Source organism: Aspergillus fumigatus, chromosome 5 (assembly GCF_000002655.1).
Source record: "Aspergillus fumigatus Af293 chromosome 5, whole genome shotgun sequence".
NCBI classification, from domain to species: Eukaryota; Fungi; Ascomycota; class Eurotiomycetes; order Eurotiales; family Aspergillaceae; genus Aspergillus; species Aspergillus fumigatus.
Genome location: NC_007198.1, coordinates 1,336,270 through 1,359,353, shown reverse-complemented (window position 1 = coordinate 1,359,353; position 23,084 = coordinate 1,336,270). Strand labels below are relative to the sequence as shown.

Here is a 23,084-nt window from a genome sequence, read left to right as displayed (position 1 = left end):
CTCCTGTCATGCAAAGACCAACGTGCGGAGTCGGATGGTAGTTTTATGATTATAGATAGTAGTAGATATTAGCGACTATTTCAAGGCAGACAGGTAGTCCAATACATTATCAGCGAAAACCGACTGTATTTTGTTATTATAGGGCACATAAACGGCCTCTAAAGCTATACACACTTCTCTAAACAAGCTTATAATACCGAGCAGCTATGCCACTGAGGACAATAACAGCTGCAATGACCCCAACAATGCCAAAGAACCACCCCAGGCCTTCCTGCCCTTCACCAGGGACTCGGACATTCATTCCGAACAGACCACATATCAGATTCATCGGTACCAGCATAGTAGCAATCAGCGTCACCTTGCTCAGGACTTTATTAACATGATTGCCCAGCACCAAGTTAGTGACATTGAGCTGCGCAAGATAGTTGGTATGTGAGCGGCTGAGCATCTTCTCGAAGTGGGCCAAGTTTGACATCATGGTCACCACGTGATCTTGGATGTCACCTAAATACAGGCCAATGTCTCCACGCGGAGTGACGGAGTACTGCTCGTTGCAACGCTTGGAGAAACCGCGAATGACATCTGCTTTGCCACCTAGAAGGCGCATCAAGCTCATGACCTTCTTACGAAGGCCACCGATTCGCGGTAAGAAGGATTCAAAATCGTCGACGCGCGCGATGAAAACGAGGTCCTCAATTGCCTCAGATTCGATCTCAATCTCTCGGATGACAGGCCCAAAACTATCAACAATGTCGTCACTGTGCCAACGTTAGAACTAGACGGTCTCATTAGAAATCACGCCCTTGTGACTTACATCATGGCATAACAGATCCAGTCACTACTGAGGGACACATAATCACGAAGCTTCCCAATTCTCTTCCTGACATTTGCCGCGTGTGGATTCTCGGTGAATGAGAATGAGAGGACACCGTCGCGGAAAACAACCATGTAGAAGTTGACGGGCTCCATGAAGCGTTCGTCTGTCTTGTCGAGCTGATAGAATGTCCGGAAGCAGACAAAGTAATATTGCTTGAAAAGCTCGACCTTTTCACGGGCTTCTTGAGTCAAGATATCTTCCGTAGTCAGTGGATGGATGGAAAATGCCCGCGAGAGTGCAGCAACTTCCTCCTCTGTTGGATTGAGTACGTCCAACCACCACACACCTCCCTCCGGGCCAAGTTGAAAGAGATCCCGGAAAGTATCACCAGGGAGCACAAGGTCCCCCAGTTCCGCCGCATGCACAGTGCTCTGGGACTCGGATGAGAAAAAGCCGAAGCGGGTCGGCTCGTTCTCATTCTGAAGCTTTTCCACTATGTCTTTTTCATCCACGACGTTCGCATAGACCTTATCGGCTGTCTTCAAATCTGCGTCCATGAGGTCCGAAGAAGAGCGATCAGCACTCGAAGAACGCTTCTCGCCTTCAACATCAGACTTCCGAAGCCCTGGGCGCAGATCATAGAAAACGCGAGGCCCCCGACTCTGAGAGCTTAGACTCTGCTTACGCCGGGAAGTTGAGGGCTTCATTTGCCGGCTCAAAGCCACAAATTCCTCCAATTCCTCGTAGTCGATCACCGGGATCCTGCCAGGTTGCTCATACGTCGGTACGCAACTCTCGTCGTTTGGTTCTAGCTGGATATCACCTGGTTGCGGTCTGATAGCACTTGCGTTACTAAAGGTCGGGCGGCGGGGATGAGTACCACCGGACACTGTGCGCTGCAGAATGGCCTCGAGATCTGGGGTCGCATGGCTCTCCAGTGTATTCGCACGCTCGCGGCGGCGGGGGTCTGCGAAGGCTTCAACCGAATTTGGAGGCGACGATGACCTTGCTGAGGGAGATGATTCCCGTGACATATTCGCAAGTTCCTGATGGGTTCGGCTCCACGTACGACCATGGCGGACATTACCGTTTGGGTCAACGGAGAAGCGACGGCCGAGAGTATTGATATCTTTGCCTGATCGATCATCATCCAGTATAGCTTGCTCAAAATCCCGGGAAAGCGATCCCGCTTCCCGAAGCGCATCTTGAATTGAGAGCAAATCGGGACGCTGAGGCGTCTCTTGATGGTAGGCATGCTGAGCAGTGTTTTGCCGACTCAGAGAAATATCAGCGGTAGCTTCGATTCGAGGTGGGGAATCAAGTTGAAATCGATGATCATCTAATTCGGGAACTGGCGTGCTGAACCGAGTCAGGCACATATACTTCTCGGACTTCGGGGATTCAGACATTGCGGCTGGTTTGACTGCGTAGCAAGCACAATTGTAAAGAGTTCTGATCGACCGATGACGTTAGGAAAAGCGGAGATGTGAGGGCTTCGTGCAGGTGATTGATTCGTTTCTTGACGTTCAGGCGAGGAAGGACGACAGAGTATTAAGGCACTCCGGAAAATAGTGCTCCTCCATCCATTAGCCAGACCCCTCTAGAGGGCCTGGCATAACCGATGTACCTGTTTGTGCCAGAATTAAGATTTTGCTATGTAAGCCTAGTTATGGGGGTCTGGTGTCGCCCCCGCAGAAGACCCTGAACTTGGGGCCCAAAAGAGGGTGAAGGAAAGAGGTCCGGTTGCAGCGAGTCCCCGCCAACTTGACTGTGTAATGAGGATAGGAGCCTTGTCGCTCCAGGATTGCGAAAATAGAAGGCGTTGTGTCGACAAGTGGGCTCTTTTGAAAGAGGTTTGTCGAAATACACCGCAGATCCTTTTGTCGATGACGTTAATGCAAGAATCCTGCTGGAACACGAGTGAAATATAGCTCGTAAGAGTCAACAAGAAGCCAGCCAAGAACAAAAACTAGCAATCGAACAAAAGCGATAGATGTGCAAAGCAAAAAGAGACGATGATGCAGAGATTTTCAACCCCAGCGATGGGTCGATGAACAGAGTGGTGTGATATGGAGGGCTTTTTCAAGAGAAACAAAAACTGCTAAGTTCAGTCCACACCAACAAGAGATGCTGAACGACTGAACAACCGATCTGCACGCAGAAACAGGATCGAAGGCAATCCAATAGAATGCAATAAATAGGACACTGCAATCCTATAAAGACAAATAGTTGGAAAGGGTGTACACCCAGGCGGGTTGAAATGAGTAGTCCTTGAGGTAGAAAGACAGAAAGACTGGACGATGGTTTTTAAAGAAAAGGTAACGACACTAAGGTTACTGATACAATGGGGAAAGGAGGGAAAAAAAACAGCAAAAAAAAGAGGGGCAAGAAGCTAAGTGTATGGAACCATAACGGGGGCATTACTCCGTACAGCACTCCATTGTAACTTACTTTCCCCACCAGATGCGACGGTTGTCTAAGAAATACTCCCATAGTGGTAGATACTCAACATTGAGCAACATTTATCTTTTCTTTTCCTGAGAACTACTAACTATCCTCAATTAAGAAAACGATTAGGTGGAGGTTAATGTCACTAAGATAAGCCAAATCCCCTAAGAATAAGCAGCAGTTATCCCATTCCCATAGCTATGTGCGAATGGTCTCTGTAGAGGGTAATAGGTATGAAGACTACCTGCAACCGCCTCCCGTTCAGGGACATACCTCCCGTCCTACGTGAAAATTCTATCACCAGGAAAAATTATTCTATACAACTCAATTCTCTGTACAATGGAATGGCAAAGATAACATGTATACCAGAATCAAGCAGTCGGAGACGAATCTAGAATCGTCAATACTACTAATTAGATTATTCTCCTAGTATCACAACTCCAGTTAATAAATTACTAAGATTTACTATCCGTGTTATGTAATTATTACTATATATATATTCCTTAGGATGTACTGTGCAGAACTCCGTACAAAATACTACTGCATATATTTACAGAATCCCGCCGCGATCCTGTCATAGGGCTGATATCTGAAAGGTATCCCCTTGGCGCTAGCGTTAAAATATCATGACTAGACGAGCAGTCAGGCTTCCCTGCATTTCCGATACCTGTCTACAGAGGTGAGGTAGGAAGACAAGGTATGGAGAATAATATGTTGGGCTATGCATAACGTCATGAGAATAATAAGTTCCCGAAAAGAACATCAAACAGCTTTAAGTTCATTTTCTGACTCTCCAGTCATAATTATTATAGCTATGCACTCTCATACTGAAAGGAACTAAGGGTTAGAAAGTGCTTTTGCTACATCAGGCTTTGTGTTCTTGATACTGTAGGCTAAAAGAGGTAGTGAGGAACTACAGAGTAAGTAGCGTTCTAAGCCCCGACGTCGGCTTGGGTTTTTTTTTTTTTTTCTTTCACACTGCGATGCGCGCCAAGAATTGAAAGAGTCACTTCTCCCCAGGTGGGTACATCTATAATTGCTGCTCAGTATCAAGAGATACCAGCCAGTCTGTTCAATTCATCCGATTATTGCCCTTTCAGGCTCCTGACTTTCTTTCATGCCTTTCTAATCAGACCGTTGATCTGGCAATATTTGACGTCCCTGATACTGCGATGTCTGTCTCCTCCTTCATTATCAGAACGCCCTGTTCATCGGCCAATATCGGCCCTGGGTTCGATGTCATCGGCCTAGCATTGTCTCTTCACCTCGAACTACATGTCACCATTGACTCTTCCAAGTCATCGTCCGAGCATCCCTTGAATTGTGTGATTACCTATGAAGATCAGAGCAAGAGTACTGAGAAGATTAGCCTGGACCCGGAGGTTAACCTGATCACCCGTGTAGCTCTGTACGTACTTAGATGCCATGACCAAAGGGCATTTCCTGTTGAGACCCGAGTCCATATTGTAAATCCCATTCCTCTGGGTCGGGGTCTTGGTTCGTCCGGCACAGCGGTGGTTGCTGGCGTGATGTTGGGAAATGAAGTAGGTCGTCTTGGGTTGAGCAAGGACAGACTACTGGATTATTGCTTGATGATTGGTAGGTAAACCTTACTCTGTTGCCCACCTGAGTTGAATATGGCTTGAATTTCACATCAAACATATCATGTTTGGCCTTCCTACTGATAATTATCTGTATTCTTTAGAGAGGCACCCGGATAATGTCGCTGCCTCGCTCTTTGGAGGCTTTGTCGGTACCTATCTGAATGAGCTGAAACCTGAGGATGTAGCCCGCAAGGAGATCCCGCTCAGTGAAGTTCTCCCTGCCCCGGCAGGTGGCATTGACACAGGCAGGAGGCCCCCCGAGCCTCCTCTGGGCATCGGCCATTATCGAAAGTTTCAATGGGCCAAGGAAATCAAGGCCATCGCAATTATCCCCGACTTTGTGGTGCCCACTGCCAATGCACGAAACGTCCTACCTACCACGTACACGAGAGCAGACGTCGTAAGTCCCACACATCTCAATCATCCGCATCACGAACCGTTGGCGATGCGCTTCTCGCTGGTCTAATTCGCATCGTCTTCGCTAGGTTTTTAATCTACAACGTGCTGCATTGCTTCCCGCAGCACTGGGCAACTCTCCGCCAGACCCAGATATGATTTACCTGGCAATGCAGGACAAGGTCCATCAGCCATACCGGAAGACACTTATCCCAGGCTTGACGGAGATTCTTCAGTCCATGAACCCATCTACCCAGCCGGGCCTACTTGGGATTTGTCTATCCGGCGCAGGACCTACCATTTTGGCTCTAGCCACTGATAGGTTCGAAGAAATCGCGGACCGCATCATGTCCCACTTTGCTTCGAACAACATCTCCTGCCAGTGGAAGTTACTGGAGCCTGCCCATGACGGCGCCACAGTACATCGTTGAGGCTTTGTTACTCAATACATCTACTACAACAGCAGCAAGAGGAGAATTTATTAGACGACTGGTGGCATCTTTCTCTTTGAGATTTTCCATAATTTTGTATGATATTTCGAGACTGTTGATGTTTAATTTGGGCTGACTTCCTGCCCTTGCGGCGCCGCGCGACTCAATACATGCATCATGGTCTGGTCAGTCCGAGCGCGGAAGGGTTCACCTACCCCAGCTCAGGGCTCATCACAAATGAGGATTCTAGTACTTCTAAAATAGTTTGTCGAGGGCTCTACCTTGGCATGTACAAGTGACTCGGTGTTTAAAATACAATGACAGAGCATATATGGAGTATATGTGAGCATTTACCTATCCAACCTGGCTTAGCTGTACCTATCCAAAGGCGGTCAAGCCAACACCAGGCGAGCCAGCCTTGATCTTCTCCGCCTTGTGGACAATCAACAACTCTACCATTATTGGAGCTTCATCCCCAGCCCGAAAACCGATATTGAGTATTAGACAAACAGATAATAGCCGTTACTTACAATATCTTTGCTATGGATGATATCCTTGCTCCCATTCAGGATGCCTTCGAAGGCCAGATTGTTTGTTGCCTCCTGGACGAACTCGTCTTTAGTTAATCTTGTTTAGCCTCTGGGTGTTAAGAAGCTAATCTGGCAACTTGATGGTGACTTAGGATTTCTACGGCCAGCGCATCGCTGAACTGCTTTCTACAGCTCTTTTGATCATTTCAGGAGTAAGCACAAATTCAAGATCAATATATCCGCTCTCTCCTTACATCCCCATGTTCACTTGTGTTCGTTTACTTACAAGCTCTCCTCGTTCCTAAAGGTCGCTGCTTTCCTTATCGGATACATATACGAAGATATACATTTAACGCTCTGGACTGGTTTGGCGGGCACTTTAGTGACGGCACTGGCTGTTATCCCTCCTTGGCCTATGTACAACAAGCATCCTGAGAAATGGCTTGTTCCCATGACAGGGAGTGCGGATGGCCCAGGCATCATGGTTGACGGTGTCAAAGTTGCATAATCTCCTAACAATCCCCTTGACCGACAAATCGAGTACTTTATGAAACCAAACTTATCTTTGCGATCGCGACAAGGTTGGATTTGCGCATCAAAGCCTCTGGCCAAAGCGACGTTTGATGAAAAACCGTGGACGCCACCCAACCCAGCTCGCTTATTGCCATCTAACTGTCCTCCCCCATGTCGATTCAAACTCCAGAACGATCGATAAAGCCTATATTCTAGGCTATGTGAGATCAAAAGGAGCAATAAAACTGAGTCTTGCGTAAATCCCGTCTCTTTAATCTACCTGCCGTACTTCTGAAATTCCCAGTCTCTGTTATCCAACGGACAAACTTGTCGGGTTTTGAGCCAGCGAGATATGCAGTGAAAATGGAATGCATGCTGAGAGGTAAAACATTTGTTAGCCCTAGATGGAGAAAAAGCAGTCGCTGAAGCGAAACCTACGTTGCAAATTCCCCAGGCTACTGTGCACTCCTCAGTTGTTGATGAACCTTGATTCGCCTGGCACTCAATACCTGTTTGAAGCAGATGAGCATCAATCAAGCAGAATAAAGGGGTGAGGGACATACACAAATCCATGATGTGGTTGCGGCAGATTGCACAGTTGTCGACGACGATATCCCAGGCCCACAAAGCGACGGCATTCCACTGTGTCAATCGTGTATTAGACCAGCTTTTTCTCAGAAATGATAAGTATGCATCGTTTCAGTAATACCTTTTTGACCTCGAACTTCTTCTTGCCGTCACCAGCCCCTTCTGAGCCCTTCGACACGCCTTTGCCCTTGACTGAGGCCCCAACGGTTGCCTCCTTCATCTCCACATCCGCCATCGTGATAGCTACCTAGAGAGATGTTCTAGGAGATGCCTAGGCTCACTGTAGTTTCGTGAAAGGGTCAAAGGAGGGGCCAATAGTCTCGAACTACGTAGTTGGGAGTGATGGCAGGGTATTATCGGATGTTGCGGTGTAGGCTGGGGTACTGACGTAAGTTTTCTGGCGATATACCTTTCTAGTAGGAGTATAGAACTGATAAGAGGTCATCTGAGGAGTTGGGAACATACCACTTGCTGCAGTCCGAGAATGAGATGATCCGATCCTGCACACCCGCGCCTCTGTTGATAAGAGATGGGGCCGCTGTTTTGAATGCCTCACAACAGGTGAAATTGCTGTTTGGTTGTGTTTGCAAGGACCAAATGAGGCCCGAAGTGGCGTAGAGTCTCTTCCATAGCTGACCACACTTAATGTTTGCTTGGGCACTGTTAGTCATCGCAGATCCCCACTTAAAGTTCCCTAACTCTCTCCAGCCGACCTCTGCCCGCCCTTCCCAAGGCTCATTTCGTCCTCTTGCCAGTTTACTCCAACTTCAAATGTCTAAAGCTACAAACATGCGTCTCTGCCCTGTGTCCATTCTCTCCTTGCGTTCGCCTATCTAGATCTATTGCCTGCTCAAGTGTTCGACCTGTCACTTGTATTGCGACTCTAAACTCGCTCGACTGATAGACCACTCTTCGTTACTTTGTGCTCAGCCTGCCCTCTTTTCCTTGACCGGACAGCTTTGGCCATTGCATTTTCCTGGACGTTCTGAAATCAATTCCGTCATCTCTTGCTGTGTTTTTCTAGCGTTGAAGTATTTGATATCGACTGCTGGGCAGTATCACGGTGATTCGGCTTTATCCGTCATTGCTGTTATTCTTATCCGTGACCTCGCTCTTTATTGATCAGTTCCACTTCAAGTTCTTCCACGAATCTTCAAAGGCTGCCTACTTATTAAGCCATTTAATCGCAATGTCGAGTATATCTCCTACTCCTCCGACTCCCAAGGGATCTCGGAGCAACCGGCGCAACCCGAAGAAAACAACCACCCCTTCTAATCAGAAGATGGCTTTGCTCACTACCCCTCCGTCATCGCCACCAGGGAACTCGAGCCCTGGAGAGATAGTTACCGATACGTCTATCAATCTTCATAATCCTTCTAAGAGAAAGAATCCCCGCTCAAACAAAAAGCCACGCGACGCCCCTAAATCCTCGCCAGCGAACAACAACGGACACCGACACACATCCTGGCATCCAGCCGGCAGTACTCCCCAAGTCAAAGACAGCCCTCATTATGCGGGCCCAACGTTCCATGCGTCGCCTGCTCCTTCGGCGCTCCCAATTCCAAGCTTTTTTTCGAAGTCTGTGCCAGAATCAGACCCCGCAGAGGAAATCGACGGGGACCATCTCGAAGCTGGTCTCGACCTAGACACTACACCGTCAAAGCCGCGGCCACGTTTTCAAACTCAGTCGGAAAAGTCACACTCGACGCCTCTTGACTTTTTATTCAAAGCTGCAGTTGAAGCCAGAAACTCTCAGCTTCAGCGGAGTCCCGAAGCCAATATTGGTACTCGGTCTCCGCAAACAGATCTTAAAGTTCAACGTCACCAGATGCCCAACTGTAAAAACGGAGCCTTCGCAGGTATTTTCCCGTTAGAGATGGAAAATTCCGGCCTACAGAACTCTCAAATCGGTCCCTCTTTCGCCACGTCCTACAAAGATCGCATGGACGCCTTGCGATCTTCGAGCTCGCCTTCTTCTCCAACACCTGAGCTTCACGAGGAGGAACGAAGAGCGAAGACTGAAGCCCTCAAGGATCTGCTGCTGAACCCACGACCTCAGAGGCCCTCAACTGCGTCCATCCTAAACCATAATCAAGCCATTGGTCACACTACGCGACCAAATCTCAGCCCTAATGTACCTCATTACGCTACTCCCATGAGGACTAGTTCGGGTCCGCCAGCGACCCTTTTTAAGGACATGCCCCCTGAACAGAAACGGTCAACTTTCGAGAGTGGGCTACAATCTCCTTTCTATTATTCCGGCAGTGTCCAACAACCTCAGAGTTCGACAATGAAGAACGGAATGTTTCCACCAAATCCTATGAATCAGATAAGCCCTTCACCGTTTGAGACCTATGGATCATCGAAATTCCCTCAACCCCTTGCGCAGCAGCCAGCCTGTTACGCTACACCACATCACCAGTCCTTCAAGTCTGGGGCAATACCGGCGGACACTCCCGCTCCTCCTCTGGATACAAAGAAGATGGAAGATGAATTGAGGAGGATTTTGAAACTCGATGCTAATCCCAGCTTTCCGTCGAACAGTATTCAGAGCTCGTTCGCTTGACGTTGAAGTTTGGCTCGGGTTTCTCCGTTACATGTTGGATTTGCCGCGGTTTAAAGACGATATAGCTGCACGATACACCCGAGGGAGGACTTTCTTTGTTTTCATGATTGATCGATTGAACGCATGATGAACGATATTAATTCCAGCGGGGACTGTAACGCGTCTTTGCGTCCTGCGTTCTATTTGATTTCTCAATACTGCTTGTTTTTGTTCCTTTCTTTTCTCGGTCTTCTTTCTCGTTTCTGTTTCTCTTCCAATGCCTAAGTTTCACTAATGTCCTTTCTCGTTATGGGATCTAATGGAGTTTTCTCTGCAAATCTTTTTCTGGTACCAGCTATCGCTCTCTTGAATGGTGAGGTTCTATGGGCCCTTTCGTGGGACGTCTATATACCCTCTATTGCATCGAACCCGGAGTCCGGTTGGCTTTGAGAGTTTTCTAGGTACCTTGTTTGGGACGGTCCATCTCTGCCTTGAATTTTATCAATTCGTTTGCTCCTTGGTCTCTAACGTGTGCATAACGTGTGCGGCTGGCGCCATGAAGTCTCACAATCTCAGGTTTGCTCGCTTGCCCTTCAATCTACAGCATCTTCGCTTTACCTCTGCCATATCCGGCTAGACTTGCTGTGAGAAGCTATTCGCATTTGCTTCGACGTCGAATCTACAATGGAGGATTTGTGGTGTCACAAGTCCATTATTTGACTAGGTTGATTCTACCTCGTACTGTTTTGTGTGTTCTCAGTCCTTGGGTTGTTTAAGCTTGATGGCTTTGAGTTACTCTTCCGCCTTGTCGATAACTATACACAGTTTTCGGAAAAAAAATTCAGTCTTTGTCTTGGGATGCATGCTCAGTCATGCACATCCTTCTCAGCACCCGCTCTGGCTCTGTTGGCCTGTGATTCTGGTGGTCATCCTTTGCATAAAGTAGACTTGCCTCTAATACAGCGCTACATAGTAGGTGCAGGAGTAGTATCGGAAAGAGGGGATCCAAGATCAAGTCAATGGAAGTATATCGTCTACAACGCCCGCTACGTACTCTTAAACGAGTTCTGTTTCTTGTATGTGCCCTGGATAACTTGTCTAGCTAGATGCTCGGTGTAATCCTTTTGTGAAAGTAATGTGGAGTGAATACATAATATGAAATAAAATACTGATTGATTCTCTCTTGGATTGTAGAAACAGCCGAAATCTCTTGTTGCTAGATATGGATGGGTGGATGTTAGAATACATGTGCTACGAAACTAATGTTGAGTAACTAAGGACCCCCAGCGCTTAATAAACAATATTTGCAGCGTTTGCACCCTCCTTCATGACAGTACCTAGTGATACTGTGAGGCTGCTTGAGTCCAGAACCTGTACTCTGTATGGAAGCCCCTGTACCTGGAATGTCCCTACCGTAGGACTCCGTAGGTATCTGGCTTATACGATTCGTTTCCCGATGGTTACCTAATAATAGATGCCACTGGTGAGTTTCATGGGTCCACTGGTTCGGTATTGTATTCGCTCCCTTGTGCAGACGACAGGTTGGATCCATGTTGAGAGACTGATCTTACGACTCTAAAGCATAGGTAGCCAGTAGTTAGTATCCTAGTAGTAAACATTTGAAGATTCATCAAAGGTACAACCAAGTGTCCGAGTCAGCCGCCCGGAGAACCAGGGATTATAGAGAGGCGAATATAAGGTGATGATCATCTATCTGCTCCATAGAGAGCAAAAACTTTCACATTTAAGTATTGCCTGTCGATGATTATTTCGCTAAAACCGCCACCAACTTAACAATGGACCAGGAGATTCGGGGCTCGACTCTTAAGGCATTTCAAGTCCGATTCCCTTCACCATTCCAGCTGGCCGAGTTAACCACAAGGTCTCAATATTTACCGCCGCATTTATGGACGTTTTGAGTGTACTGTTCTATTAGCAGAAGGCGTTGGGGGTAGGAGAATACAAGTCCATACAGAATGGTATCGGTCGATGTTTTCGGCTGTTTGTTGCCAGTGGCATAGTTATAGATAATCTAGATTATGTCTGTCAGTCCTGTACTTAGTGCGTATCAAACCAACCGTTATCTCTCTATGAACCTATCATCTACTCTGTATACTAGTAGTTTACTATTGGTTGTTTATATGGGTCAGTCAACACTGTACCTAGAAGGAAATGAGGGTTTCCACAGTCCCAGGGGCTCAAGGCGACTGAATGATCGAATCATGGATGATCGGCTCGTCCAAGTATCTGCAGTCCAAACAGGACACATGAATGCACTAAAGCTAGCCTCCGAAAAGGACATTGAAGGGGAGAAAAGTAGACATCCGAGAGACGAAGCAGCATTGAAAACGGCGGAAGGAAAAGTGAAGGATACGTACTCACTGTGGTGTTCTTCTGTATAACCATGGTTACAGAGACATTAGTAGATCACCTAAATATTGCCTATCTCCTAGCGATAATATTTTATCTACATATCTCCTGTTCAGAGCGTTAAACCGCAACCTCTGTTATTGGTCTTCCAAAATTGTTGGCGCATGGGCTCGTCTGCTTTTGGGTCAAGGATTCCTACCGCTTTCTGCGTTCTGGCTTGTCTTCAATTGTCCAAGTCCATAAAGGTCAATTGACTACTAATACTCATCGGCACCACCTCTTTTCGTCTGGAATCCATATACTTCCTTCCGGTTCCTCCTTCTTGTTGATTTCATCCCTTCTCTATAAGATCAACACAGCCCATACCACTCCATACTTGCCCTCCTATCTCCTTATTTCATCAGGGAACTCAACGGATCAAGCGCCTTCTACCGCATCCCCTCCGCTTCCCCTTGCTCGAGGGGGAAAAAGTTTTGGTCGCCTCGCCCTTTCTTCTCTATCTTCTCCGTCCCAAATCATCTCTCTCCTATCTGACCTCCAGCGTCAGCAATCAAATGACCCACCTTCGGTACACTTGAGTATCCCAAACTTTCTAGATTCAGTTCGCCCTCGGGTTGGTGTTAGTGTTGTGGAGGTTCCCAACATGTCGAACGCGTAAGTTCTACTTGGCACTCGTCGAAATTCCCTGGGGAATCAAGAAAAGAAGATGGCCCTTCTCATTATACAAAATACACCCGAAGCCAAAGAGGCTGAGCGAATTGTCTGATTTTATTCGAACAGCTTCGGTTCAGCATGGCGCTCCTTTTGGCATACGATGACCTCCTATGATCGACATGCGTCCCACGACTCACCATATCGGACCGGAAGACATGTACCTTTGAGTCAAAGCCGCCATGAGCCCCTGACGTCTATTGCGACGAGCGCCATTGAGTCTCGACCGGATCTGACTGATACATTTGAGGATGACCAACCGAAAGGGTCTACAAGTTCCAACTCTAACGGGTGGACGGGTTCCCCTACCGGAGTTGGTTCTCCTAACCGTCCCTATTCCCCCGGACTGAGGTCGCTTTCTTCCCAGAAGCGGCGATCAACTGAACGTGGCGCAGATGGTGCCCCAGAGATTCAGATGCAAAGCTTTCATGACGGAGCTCCGCCTCCGCCCCCGGTGGCCCATTCATGGCGAAAGATCGATCGATGGCTGGAAAATAATTACGAAGAGCTATACGATAATCTTTGCGAGGGGTGCACTCAAAACGATATAAATGAGTTGGAGCATGAATTGGATTGCAGCCTGCCATTGGAGGTGCGGGAGTCCCTTATGATCCACGACGGTCAGGAGCGCCCTGGCCTTCCCACAGGCGTTATCTTCGGATGTATGCTTCTGGACTGCGAGGAAATTGTTCAAGAATGGAAGAACTGGAGGACCGTCAACGAAGAGTTTCTGAGCAATTCCACCATGATGAATCCTCCCCCGAAGGCCACAGCAAGCTCATCCTCTGCGGTACCTCCTCTGCAAGGCGCGAATCCCCTCTGGAGACAAGAACTTCTGGACCGCCAGGACTCACAACCTCCAGGCGCCGTACAGAAGGCATACGCACACCCTGCCTGGATCCCTCTTGCTCGTGATTGGGGTGGCAACAACATTGCGATCGACTTGGCCCCTGGCCCTGCCGGGAAATGGGGTCAAGTCATCATTTTCGGTCGTGACTACGACTGCAAATACGTTGTAGCTCGCTCTTGGGCTGCTTTCCTTGCTGTGCTCGCGGATGATATCTGCAGTGGTAAGGTCAGCGTAGATGAGGAGACAAATGAGCTTAAATTGTTGGAATTCAAGGGTCAGAATGTTGAGCCGCCTTATTTGGAGATTCTGCGTTGGAGAACAGACCAGAAATATGGCAGAAGAGCCCCTCGACGCAAGGCGCCAAATGGACTGGGACTCAACACGAACAGCCGCCCCGGGAAAGAATCCCCGTATGGGAGCCCAACACCTAGTGAAGAACGTGGCCGGTCTCCTCACCGATTTCCCAACCGCGGTTCTACTCAGAGCCCTAAGACACAGTTCGGCGTTTCGAGTCCTCTAGCTCGTGTCACAGAAGAAGCGACAAGCCCTGTGAATACAAGCGCTGAAGTTGAGATGCCCGAAGATGCTTTCAAGGAGCATAGAAAGGAGCCCGAAACAGATGATCTGATGGAGGTAGTTACACCCCAAATCTCTGGGAAGGAAAATCAGGACCTCACAGACAAGCATGACGAGTGGAAGTCACCCAAACCAGAAAAGGTGCAGAGACGTGAGTCTAGCCAAGGGACAACCGCAGTCTCGGAAGCTGAGGTCTTGGGGGAAATGAAGAATATAGCCATCTAAGCCTACTTTCCTGAGCTTTTTCCTTCTCTTTCTTGCGAGCACCCTTGTGCCAACGCTACGCGGCTTCTATTCCCTTTCTCTCGTTGACTTTACCTGATGAAGAACAACATCCCTCCTCTAGCGAGTAGGCGGATGTGGTGGGACTGGTTTCAACCGCTTGTATAAATTTTCCTTGTTATTTCTGTTATTCATACGGTCTTTCCATACTTCCGTGGAGCACTCAATTTCTCTTTTCCGAAGATGGTCTTGTTTCTCACTCGACTTGAGCCACATTGCTTGTAACTTACTCAATGATCATGCAGTTTAGGTTCAATATTAGCCAATTGAACTTCCGCTTGTCTTTCATGATTGGAGGGTCCTCCTACTCGCTTTCCTAGTTGACGATTCTCTTCACATGTCCTCTAGAAGAAGGAAGTTCATTTGCTTATGAATGGGCTTTTCCGGCCTTGGTGTCTCCTATTATGTGTTTGACAAGCAAGCCGAACTTCTCATTACGAGAGGACGGGGAAGACACTATTCTTTCATTTCCACCCTAAGTCCCACTGTACAAGGCATCCAAGCATGCTAATGAGTGGCATATTAGCCCAATTGTATATGCCTTGGACACTTGAGATGTCTATGATCGTTTGCACACCAGATTGTGGATTGCAAGCCAAAACTCATGGCTGTCCTCCTCCGCCGAGAGAGACCAACTTAGTCATGCTGTTGTGGAGAGCTTGATGGTGCATACTGCCATTTCAGCCCCAGTCGTCGTCATCGTCATCATCGCCTCCATGGTGTCGTCCATTTCCGCTCCGAATAGTCCGTCGCCCAGTACCTGGCCGTCTCCTGTTGGAACCTTCGTCGCCACTGCCACCCTCAGATATATCAGAATCATCCTCATTATTTTTGAACTTCGTCTGGGTGAGGATCCCTTTCCAAAGCAGCCGCTTTTCTAGAGTCGCGATATCAAAACTGTCAGCCCCGTCCCGCCCCCCAGCTCCAAGACCTTCAAATCCCACCACACGCTCGACAACAATTCCGTCCTTAAACCCAATTACACAAGGAAGGACTCGTATGTTCAGCTTGTTCACCACGAAGGGGGTATTGCGCACATCGACGCGCGCGAAGCGCACCTCATGGTGCCGTGTTGCCAATGCCCGGATGTGCTCATCCATGAACCCGCATCGGGCGAAATCCGGATGGGCAAAATGGATGACACAACGATGGGTCTGTGTTGTGAAGTCTAGCACAGCTTGGTCGTCTTTCAAAGTAGGGTAGATGCCTTCTTCAATGACGGTGGTTGCTAGATCGTGGAGAGAGGATCGATTGTTTTTCGCCGCAGAAAACTCGGCATTGAGTTGTTCGATGCGATGCGCACGGTAGGCCGAGTCATCCTCGTTCTCGAGCGCTTCAAACAGGGAATCGTCATCATTGTCGTCGTCCAGTTCTCGAGCGGGTTGGTGCTTCTGCTCTGAATCTTGATTCATGGCGCTGGCAGGTTTGTCCTCTAGACCTACTGGTCGAATTAACTAGTCGAATTAGGTTCTAGAAGAAAACGTTCAGGAGACAGTCGGCTTCATGGTTTGAAATGTCTTGAGAACTCAAAGGAGTTGGTTAATAAAGCAGAAAATTGTCATTGTAAAAGGTAGTACTTTGTAGATCCTGGCTTGATGAACCTAAAGATCTCGGCGTTGCGGATTAACATACATCCGATTCTGATCACTAAGATACAGGCCCCTCCGGAGCAGTCCTCCAACACTCAGTAATTTATTACCACCTTTCCCACTAACAGCCATTATCAAGTACATCCCTGCCTGTACAACGCAAAAGTACCCATTCCCAAGGATGTCCCTAAGAGTAACGATGCTGCCAAACCTGAAAGCAGAAAGCAGAAGACACAGCAATCCAACAGCCAAGGTCCAAAGCAACTTTGAGCCCACTATAGATTACCTCTTCAGGTAGATTCCTTTACTGCCTTTCAGTCCTACTTCAGGTCTATTCCACTGGACAACTTTTTGAATTTACTTTCTTGGCTATTTAAAGGCGCTTTATAAATTGCATGTCTAATACTTCAAGTCCCTAACATGGGGCAGAACAAAATCCAGCAACTTCCAGGAAGGACCGAAGAAGGTCAAGGAAGTGTAGGCCTTGGTCCAAGGAAGAGGCACACCTCCTTCTGGGGTTAGAAAAAGGAAAAGAGCCGGCCTTGGGCAGAGGTGATTAGGCTATCTTAGGGGAAACTCCTCAGGGAGAAGTCTGGGGCCAATCCAGGTGTACTGGGGCACAACCCTTAGCAAGACAGAGGATTAAGACTTTTGAAAGCAATGCTACAGTATAGAATATGGCAAGCCTATTATCACATCCGCTAAGATTCCAGGCTAATTTTTATTCTTTGGTTCCGACGCACTAAAAAAGGGGAACAGGCAGAGCAAACGGGCTACAGCCTGCTTGCAAACCTCAGGGATCTCTATATCTAAATAGTCCTTCCCCCTATCGTGAACAATCTGTCCTAAGCAGCTTTGAGTGGAACAGGCTTTCATGGACAAGCCCGCATCCTCAAGGCCAGCTATCCTACCTACGGGCACAAAAACCTCTGCTCCCCCACATCATGTCAAACAGAGAACTGCGCAAAGGACACCACAACAGTGTGTTACATCATTTATAGTGACGCCAGAAGCCACGCATGGGAAAGCAGGTCCTCTGCCGTAGTCCGGTCCTCAGGCCTCCAGCGCAGCATTCTAGAAATAAAGTCTACAAACTGGGGCATTCCGTCGTCATCTTCAATTTCCTTAGCCATAGAGACCAGATCCTTTTTTCCGATGAGCTCGGGGAATTTGAATTGTCCTATCAAATCATTTAGCTTAGTGGTGTCTAGTTAGGACACATTGAGCATACCTTTAGCATCAAAATACCGAGATGTGTCTTTTCCCCGGCTAAGAAGATCAGGTGGAGGGGGCCCCAGGAGGGAAATGATCTGGCCTAGATGGGCTTCGTCTGCAGAGCCTGAGCCGCGGGCGTTCGGTGGTGTGTCGAAGGGCCCGCGGCCATAGAACAGGTCCCAAATCTAGTAGACGGTCAGTGGTGATCAATATAATGATAAAGAGGTCTTTACCATAACTCCCAAATTCCAAATGTCAGCACTGTAGCTCCAATCAGCCCCGAGACAAACTTCTGGGGCCCGATACTCCTCTGGCTGGATGGGGTGGCTGTTCGGGGCGCCGTCACCACGTACGGCAAGTCCAAAGTCAGTTATTACCGATCTGCCCAGTTCGGCGGGTGACAGTCCCCAGTAATTTCGGGATAAGTATATGTCCCGATCGTCCAGTTGTTTTCGTGGAGAGGGATTGTTCATTTCATCTTGCGCGACCGAGTCCAGGATAGACGGGTTGCGTAGGGCCAGTAAGATGTTATCGGACTTAAGATCTTGTTCGTCTGTTAGCGGATCTTAGGAGTGGGCCAGAATGAATGGCTTGTTACCTGTATGAATAACGTGGCACTCGGTATGGAGGTACCGTAGTCCTTCTAGTATGAGTTTGGACACCGGTTTCAAGACATCAAGAGGGATTGTGTTTCCTTCGAAACGATGCTTCAGCATCCATAGAGGTTCACAAAGCGCATCAAAGACCATGCAAATATGAGTGCCGCTCGGGCTAGCAACACGAAACGAGTCTAACAAGGTGGCGACAAAGTTGCGGCCTGGATGCTGGGGGTTTGCTTTGGTTATATGCTCAGTAATGCGCAGCTCCTTCTCTGCAGACTCTTGAGATGCATAATTATGTGCGTTAACTTTGATGGCCACGTATCGGGGCGGAAGCCATCGCCACCTATGACATTGTAAGAGAAGGTTTGAATACACTATCAAAAAATCTTCTTATACTGGTGAAGATCGCGTGCTAGCCATACTGTCGAGCTTGTTCCCCAGCCTATTTTAGCGGCGATTTGGTAACGGTTGTCAAGTATCTCATAAAGACGTACAGGGTAAAAGTGCTGAGACTTATAATGGGGAGTGTGCTCTTCTTCAACCAGATCGGCTGGGGGGAGTAACTTTGCTGGGATGGGAGGGGGTTTGCAGGGAATGGACTGAATGATTCTTCTAAGGTTCATGGCCACAAAGAGATGAGTAAGTTATTACTCACTGGCCACTATAGCGTTGATCTCTTGTTGAAAGCAGGAGAGACTGGTTGTATATAAGCTCGACGTAAAATTCATGAACAGACCATGAAACTTGTCATGTGATCTCTGTTTACATCCATCCACTGTCGACATATCCAAACACAGATAGCCCTACCAACAAATTGAATAATACTTCGCAAGATGAACCCGCCTTCGCGGCCAGTCAAATCATTTATAGAGGTGTTCTTCGAATACACCACTCGCCCGTCTTTGTACCAATGCCCTGACGTAATCCTCATTCCCTCCTTGTTGAATATCTGCCCAGATACGCGCAAGTCAGGGTCTGCTATGGAGTTATGTTCGTCGCCCCTAGCAAGATGACAAGCAAGATAATTACGGTTTTGCAACATCTGCATTACTAACGCAACTTCAACTCTCCTCCATTTACTCATTTTCGGATGTGCCTCGATTGTGCGGGTAATCATCGCATCGTACTTTGATTTAGCTTGGGTGTTTTTCCAAATAATCTCGAGCAGCGCTCGCATGGTGGTTGAGAATGATCAAGGCATACTGGGAATTGGTGATTAGTGCTGGATGTTAGATGATAGTTAGTGATGAGAGTGGACAGTGGGATATGGAATGAGGCAATTTGAATGATAGAGACGTTCTTGAACTTAACCACAGTTTGCCATTTATATACCTTGGTTTCCCTCAACACTGGCCATCTTTACATGAGCAGAGCGCGTATTCATTGGCAACAGTCAATCAGTGCTGAAGAGGCTGAAGCCAGCTTAGTACTGAGGCGCTCGACATTTCGATGCGGGTTGCTGGAGTTGAAGCGCTGAGGCCTATCCTGACCTGCTACGGTGGGGAGTGTGGCCTATGGGTCGGAACTATGGTTCGACGAATAGGTTTCCAACAACATTAAAACATCAGCTGCCGGCGCGCTTAAGTGCAGAAATGTAGGGTAACGTCGAACAAGAGCCTGGTAAGGTAATGTGTCCAATGTTCTGTGAGAAAGCCGCTACAGCACATCGATCTGGGTGACTAAATGGATGGTAGTGGAAATCTGACATATGCAGGTGTTTAGGAACACATCCCAAGAATCAGAGGAAACCGTGATCCATAAGCAGAAAGTTATTCTAATGTAAGTCCTATCCCCGGAGTGGCTCTCTATACAGAATAGAAATCAATTTCCTCTTGGTACTTATTTAGATTTGCAGGTAGAAGGAGAGAGGGTGCCATCTAGACAGGTACAATATAAAGGGGGGAACTGCTCTAGGATTAACTCTGAAATTGGCCAAAATATAAGAATTAAAGAGGTAGAAGAGTGGAAGGACAAGAAATGATAAGAAGGTAGGTAACTGTTCTTATATATACTCCGTAGCACCCAGAAAGACAGGGAAAACGAAGGGGACAATATCTCCTATCAGAGGAGGCTATTTTTGGTCTTTTAGCTGTTAGCTGAAATGAGGTGAGAGCTTGCTGAAATTGAGCACCTCAGAGGGGTGACTAGCCAATGCTTGGCAGGTGCAGTGTAGTGGTGCAAAGCAGTGTAAGTGCTAGACAACTGCTGGTTGCTGGAGATTGCAGATGGAAATACGGCTGTTTATGGCCTCAGCAGCTGTTGATTTAACAGGTCCTCACATTCTAGGAGTAGAGTTAAGGGCACAGTGGAGATTAAACCCATAACAATTAACACGGAGGTTGTGCTCCTATTGTTCAAAAATGAGAAAAGTCTCAACGTAAAATTATATCTTAAATCCTGTCATCGAAAGTAGCCTCGTCCATCTTCGTAGTAATCTTAAATGTGCTCGCTCCAGTATTTCTATCCATTGCTTGGATGTTTGTGGATGAATTATGTTAAGGTACTTTGTGGAATACTCTGTAATTTGTGTGTATGTAATTATCAAATACATCACCTGTACTCTGTATTCAACATACCTTCTCCTGGATGCCGCTTCCGGGATGGCGGCCTGGATCGTCAGGCAGGAAATTTTCTTCATTATCATTCACAATTAAAAAATAGCAACCGTGATACCTTTGTAATGAAAATAATAACCAACATTTGATTGACTATATTTCTTCCATACAAAACCATTCTCACTTATCAAGACTTCTGCTGATTTCCCACCAACCCCCCCCTCCCCCCCTTTCCTTACATACCTCATTCAAATAGGAGGAACATAAGGAAGTGGACAAGGAAGCAAGGCTCTTCCCTACATAATATATTGTATTATCATTGATTGCTTCTCACATTCATTTTGCGTTCATCTTACCTTTTTCCCTCACGAATCCTAATCATCAGCAATTGTTCTGTGTCACTGAAGCATTCTCCCCTTCGCTCCTAGATTCGTTCTGTTCCCTCGGTCTCCGAATCCGATTCTCAATCTCACACCATGGCGGACGACAAGAAAACGAATGAGTATACCATCGAGATGGATAAGTTAGATCACGGCAATAAGGATTTCGAGGCGCCGGCCCCTGCTGTTCGGCCCAGAGGTCCTCCAGTTGCGCAGCTTGCCAATAATCCCATCCTGCCTGTACTGGCTTATTGCGGTTCATCTATTTTGATGACTGTCATGAACAAATATGTCCTTTCCGGCAGGGATTTCAATCTCAATTTCTTCCTCCTTTGCGTGCAGGTAAGTTGGTCAGATTAGCCGAGGTGTCGAAGTCACCAAGCCTGAGCTGACAATGTCGTTTCACTCCAGTCAATTGTCTGTATTGTGGCAATTCAAACATGCAAGGTTAGCAAACTGATTACGTATCGCGACTTCAATTCGGACGAGGCCAAGAAGTGTAAGCATCCCTTCCATTGTTGGGTATATCCGAGGAAAGCCATCTGACAGGTCTTCTTTCTGGCCAGGGTTTCCGATCACTCTGCTTCTGATAGGCATGATTTACACCGGCTCCAAGGCACTGCAATATCTATCGATCCCTGTGTACACCATCTTCAAGAATCTAACCATCATCCTAATCGCCTACGGAGAGGTACTCTGGTTTGGCGGTTCGGTGACGGGCTTGACCCTCTTCTCCTTCGGACTTATGGTCCTCAGTTCCATCATCGCCGCGTGGGCCGATATCAAGCATGCAGTTGAAAGTAGTGGAGACGCTACTGCCAAGGTGTCGACTCTCAATGCTGGCTATATCTGGATGCTGATCAACTGTCTCTGCACTTCGTCCTACGTCCTGGGAATGCGCAAGCGAATCAAGTTGACAAACTTCAAGGACTTTGACAGTACGTCCCTTCTTGTTTCTATATCTGCCACGAAGACTTGGAGCTCGTGTCTAACCTTATGCCTCATTTAGCCATGTTCTACAACAATCTTCTGTCAATCCCTGTGCTTCTGGTTCTCACCTTCCTGATGGAGGACTGGTCTTCGGCAAACATCGCGCGCAATTTCCCCTCTACTGATCGCAACGGCATCTTATTTGCCATGATTCTCTCCGGTCTCTCGTCCGTGTTTATTTCCTACACCTCTGCTTGGTGTGTCCGTGTGACTTCGTCGACAACCTATTCCATGGTCGGCGCTCTGAACAAGCTGCCCATCGCACTCTCCGGCTTGATCTTCTTCGATGCTCCAGTCACTTTCCCGAGCGTTTCTGCTATTGTTGTCGGTTTTATCAGTGGCATTGTTTACGCCGTTGCCAAGATTAAGCAAAGTGCCAAGCCAAAGACTGGTGTGCTGCCAATGTCGAACCCCCCCGTCAGTGCTAGCAGCCAGAGCATGAGAGACTCTCTGCGCTCCTGAATACTTCATCCAGATGTGAATGTTTAGCGAGACGTCGATGTGCGCCTTATCATGACGACGGACGCCCTTGTTATTTTCGAATCAGCTCCCTGAAACAAACGTGGACTTGCCTCTACATGAATGTGATATATACCTATACTCCCTTTCAGACGTAGTTGTCCGCATTTCGGTCAACAATGTTATTGCTTTTGGCCTTTGTGGCCGATAACACTTCCTAGGAACCTCGCCTATCCTCATCATATTCGGTCTAGTGGGAAGGTTTCCTTCATTCTGCTAAAATATTTGTTCCAAATCACGAAATTTTGGTCATGGCTTTCACTTCACCCTCCCCAGTTTTGATTGATACTAACTGCTCATATGCATGCCAATTTTCGCGACGTTGAGACTGCAGACAGATTAGATGGAAGACAGTGTTTTGTCCCCCTTAACAGTGTGATGTATATAATAATCTTGTACTTCTTTTTAATATGGTCATAGAGCGGGTTGGGTGACATAGTCCGTTCTTTGTCAAAATTGCTGAGGAGTTAAAGATAATACAGAATAGAAATCAATTCAGGATGTAACAGGACAGTAATCTACGAAATTGGCAGGCCAGTTATCTTCCTTTCTTACCTGAATTTTAATTCAAGA

General features: G+C 47.4%; 9 protein-coding genes across 9 annotated transcripts; 5 read left to right on the top strand and 4 right to left on the bottom strand.

The window, feature by feature from the left end:
- Positions 1-40: 40 nt before the first annotated feature.
- AFUA_5G05830 (magnesium transporter CorA family protein) lies at positions 41-3,176 on the bottom strand. Its single transcript, XM_748956.2, has 2 exons — positions 815-3,176; positions 41-758 (listed from the first exon to the last, which is right to left on the bottom strand). Exons 1-2 carry the CDS (start codon positions 2,224-2,226, stop codon positions 179-181), a joined length of 1,992 nt encoding a protein of 663 aa, XP_754049.1. The 5' UTR covers positions 2,227-3,176; the 3' UTR covers positions 41-178.
- Positions 3,177-3,784: 608 nt separating this feature from the next.
- Positions 3,785-6,064, top strand: AFUA_5G05820 (homoserine kinase). The gene is made up of 3 exons (XM_748957.3): positions 3,785-4,864; positions 4,971-5,269; positions 5,355-6,064. Exons 1-3 carry the CDS (start codon positions 4,438-4,440, stop codon positions 5,694-5,696), a joined length of 1,068 nt encoding a protein of 355 aa, XP_754050.2. The 5' UTR covers positions 3,785-4,437; the 3' UTR covers positions 5,697-6,064.
- Positions 6,065-6,156: 92 nt separating this feature from the next.
- Positions 6,157-6,734, top strand: AFUA_5G05800 (signal peptidase complex subunit 1; the record flags this gene model as incomplete). The annotated part of the gene is made up of 3 exons (XM_748959.3): positions 6,157-6,286; positions 6,379-6,438; positions 6,534-6,734. The coding sequence occupies exons 1-3, from the start codon at positions 6,239-6,241 to the stop codon at positions 6,732-6,734; spliced, it is 309 nt and encodes a 102-aa protein (XP_754052.2). The 5' UTR covers positions 6,157-6,238.
- A 168-nt stretch (positions 6,735-6,902) lies between these two features.
- Positions 6,903-7,702, bottom strand: AFUA_5G05790 (SCF ubiquitin ligase complex subunit HRT1). The gene is made up of 4 exons (XM_748960.2): positions 7,449-7,702; positions 7,303-7,381; positions 7,178-7,248; positions 6,903-7,114 (listed from the first exon to the last, which is right to left on the bottom strand). Exons 1-4 carry the CDS (start codon positions 7,560-7,562, stop codon positions 7,016-7,018), a joined length of 363 nt encoding a protein of 120 aa, XP_754053.1. The 5' UTR covers positions 7,563-7,702; the 3' UTR covers positions 6,903-7,015.
- An 814-nt stretch (positions 7,703-8,516) lies between these two features.
- AFUA_5G05780 (proline-rich nuclear receptor coactivator motif-containing protein) lies at positions 8,517-9,893 on the top strand (the record flags this gene model as incomplete). The annotated part of the gene is made up of 1 exon (XM_748961.1): positions 8,517-9,893. The coding sequence occupies one exon, from the start codon at positions 8,517-8,519 to the stop codon at positions 9,891-9,893; it is 1,377 nt and encodes a 458-aa protein (XP_754054.1).
- A 2,463-nt stretch (positions 9,894-12,356) lies between these two features.
- On the top strand, positions 12,357-14,604 carry AFUA_5G05770 (SMI1/KNR4 family protein; the record flags this gene model as incomplete). Its single annotated transcript, XM_748962.2, has 2 exons — positions 12,357-12,896; positions 13,023-14,604. The coding sequence occupies exons 1-2, from the start codon at positions 12,886-12,888 to the stop codon at positions 14,602-14,604; spliced, it is 1,593 nt and encodes a 530-aa protein (XP_754055.2). The 5' UTR covers positions 12,357-12,885.
- Positions 14,605-15,341: 737 nt separating this feature from the next.
- On the bottom strand, positions 15,342-16,073 carry AFUA_5G05760 (thioredoxin domain-containing protein; the record flags this gene model as incomplete). Its single annotated transcript, XM_748963.1, has 1 exon — positions 15,342-16,073. One exon carries the CDS (start codon positions 16,071-16,073, stop codon positions 15,342-15,344), a length of 732 nt encoding a protein of 243 aa, XP_754056.1.
- A 278-nt stretch (positions 16,074-16,351) lies between these two features.
- Positions 16,352-20,528, bottom strand: AFUA_5G05750 (uncharacterized protein). The gene is made up of 5 exons (XM_077804761.1): positions 18,464-20,528; positions 18,064-18,410; positions 17,699-18,009; positions 17,482-17,650; positions 16,352-17,430 (listed from the first exon to the last, which is right to left on the bottom strand). Exons 1-5 carry the CDS (start codon positions 18,688-18,690, stop codon positions 17,246-17,248), a joined length of 1,239 nt encoding a protein of 412 aa, XP_077660899.1. The 5' UTR covers positions 18,691-20,528; the 3' UTR covers positions 16,352-17,245.
- Positions 20,529-20,724: 196 nt separating this feature from the next.
- gmtA (GDP-mannose transporter) lies at positions 20,725-23,075 on the top strand. Its single transcript, XM_748965.2, has 4 exons — positions 20,725-21,344; positions 21,414-21,501; positions 21,569-21,940; positions 22,012-23,075. Exons 1-4 carry the CDS (start codon positions 21,099-21,101, stop codon positions 22,452-22,454), a joined length of 1,149 nt encoding a protein of 382 aa, XP_754058.1. The 5' UTR covers positions 20,725-21,098; the 3' UTR covers positions 22,455-23,075.
- The last annotated feature ends 9 nt before the right edge of the window (positions 23,076-23,084 follow it).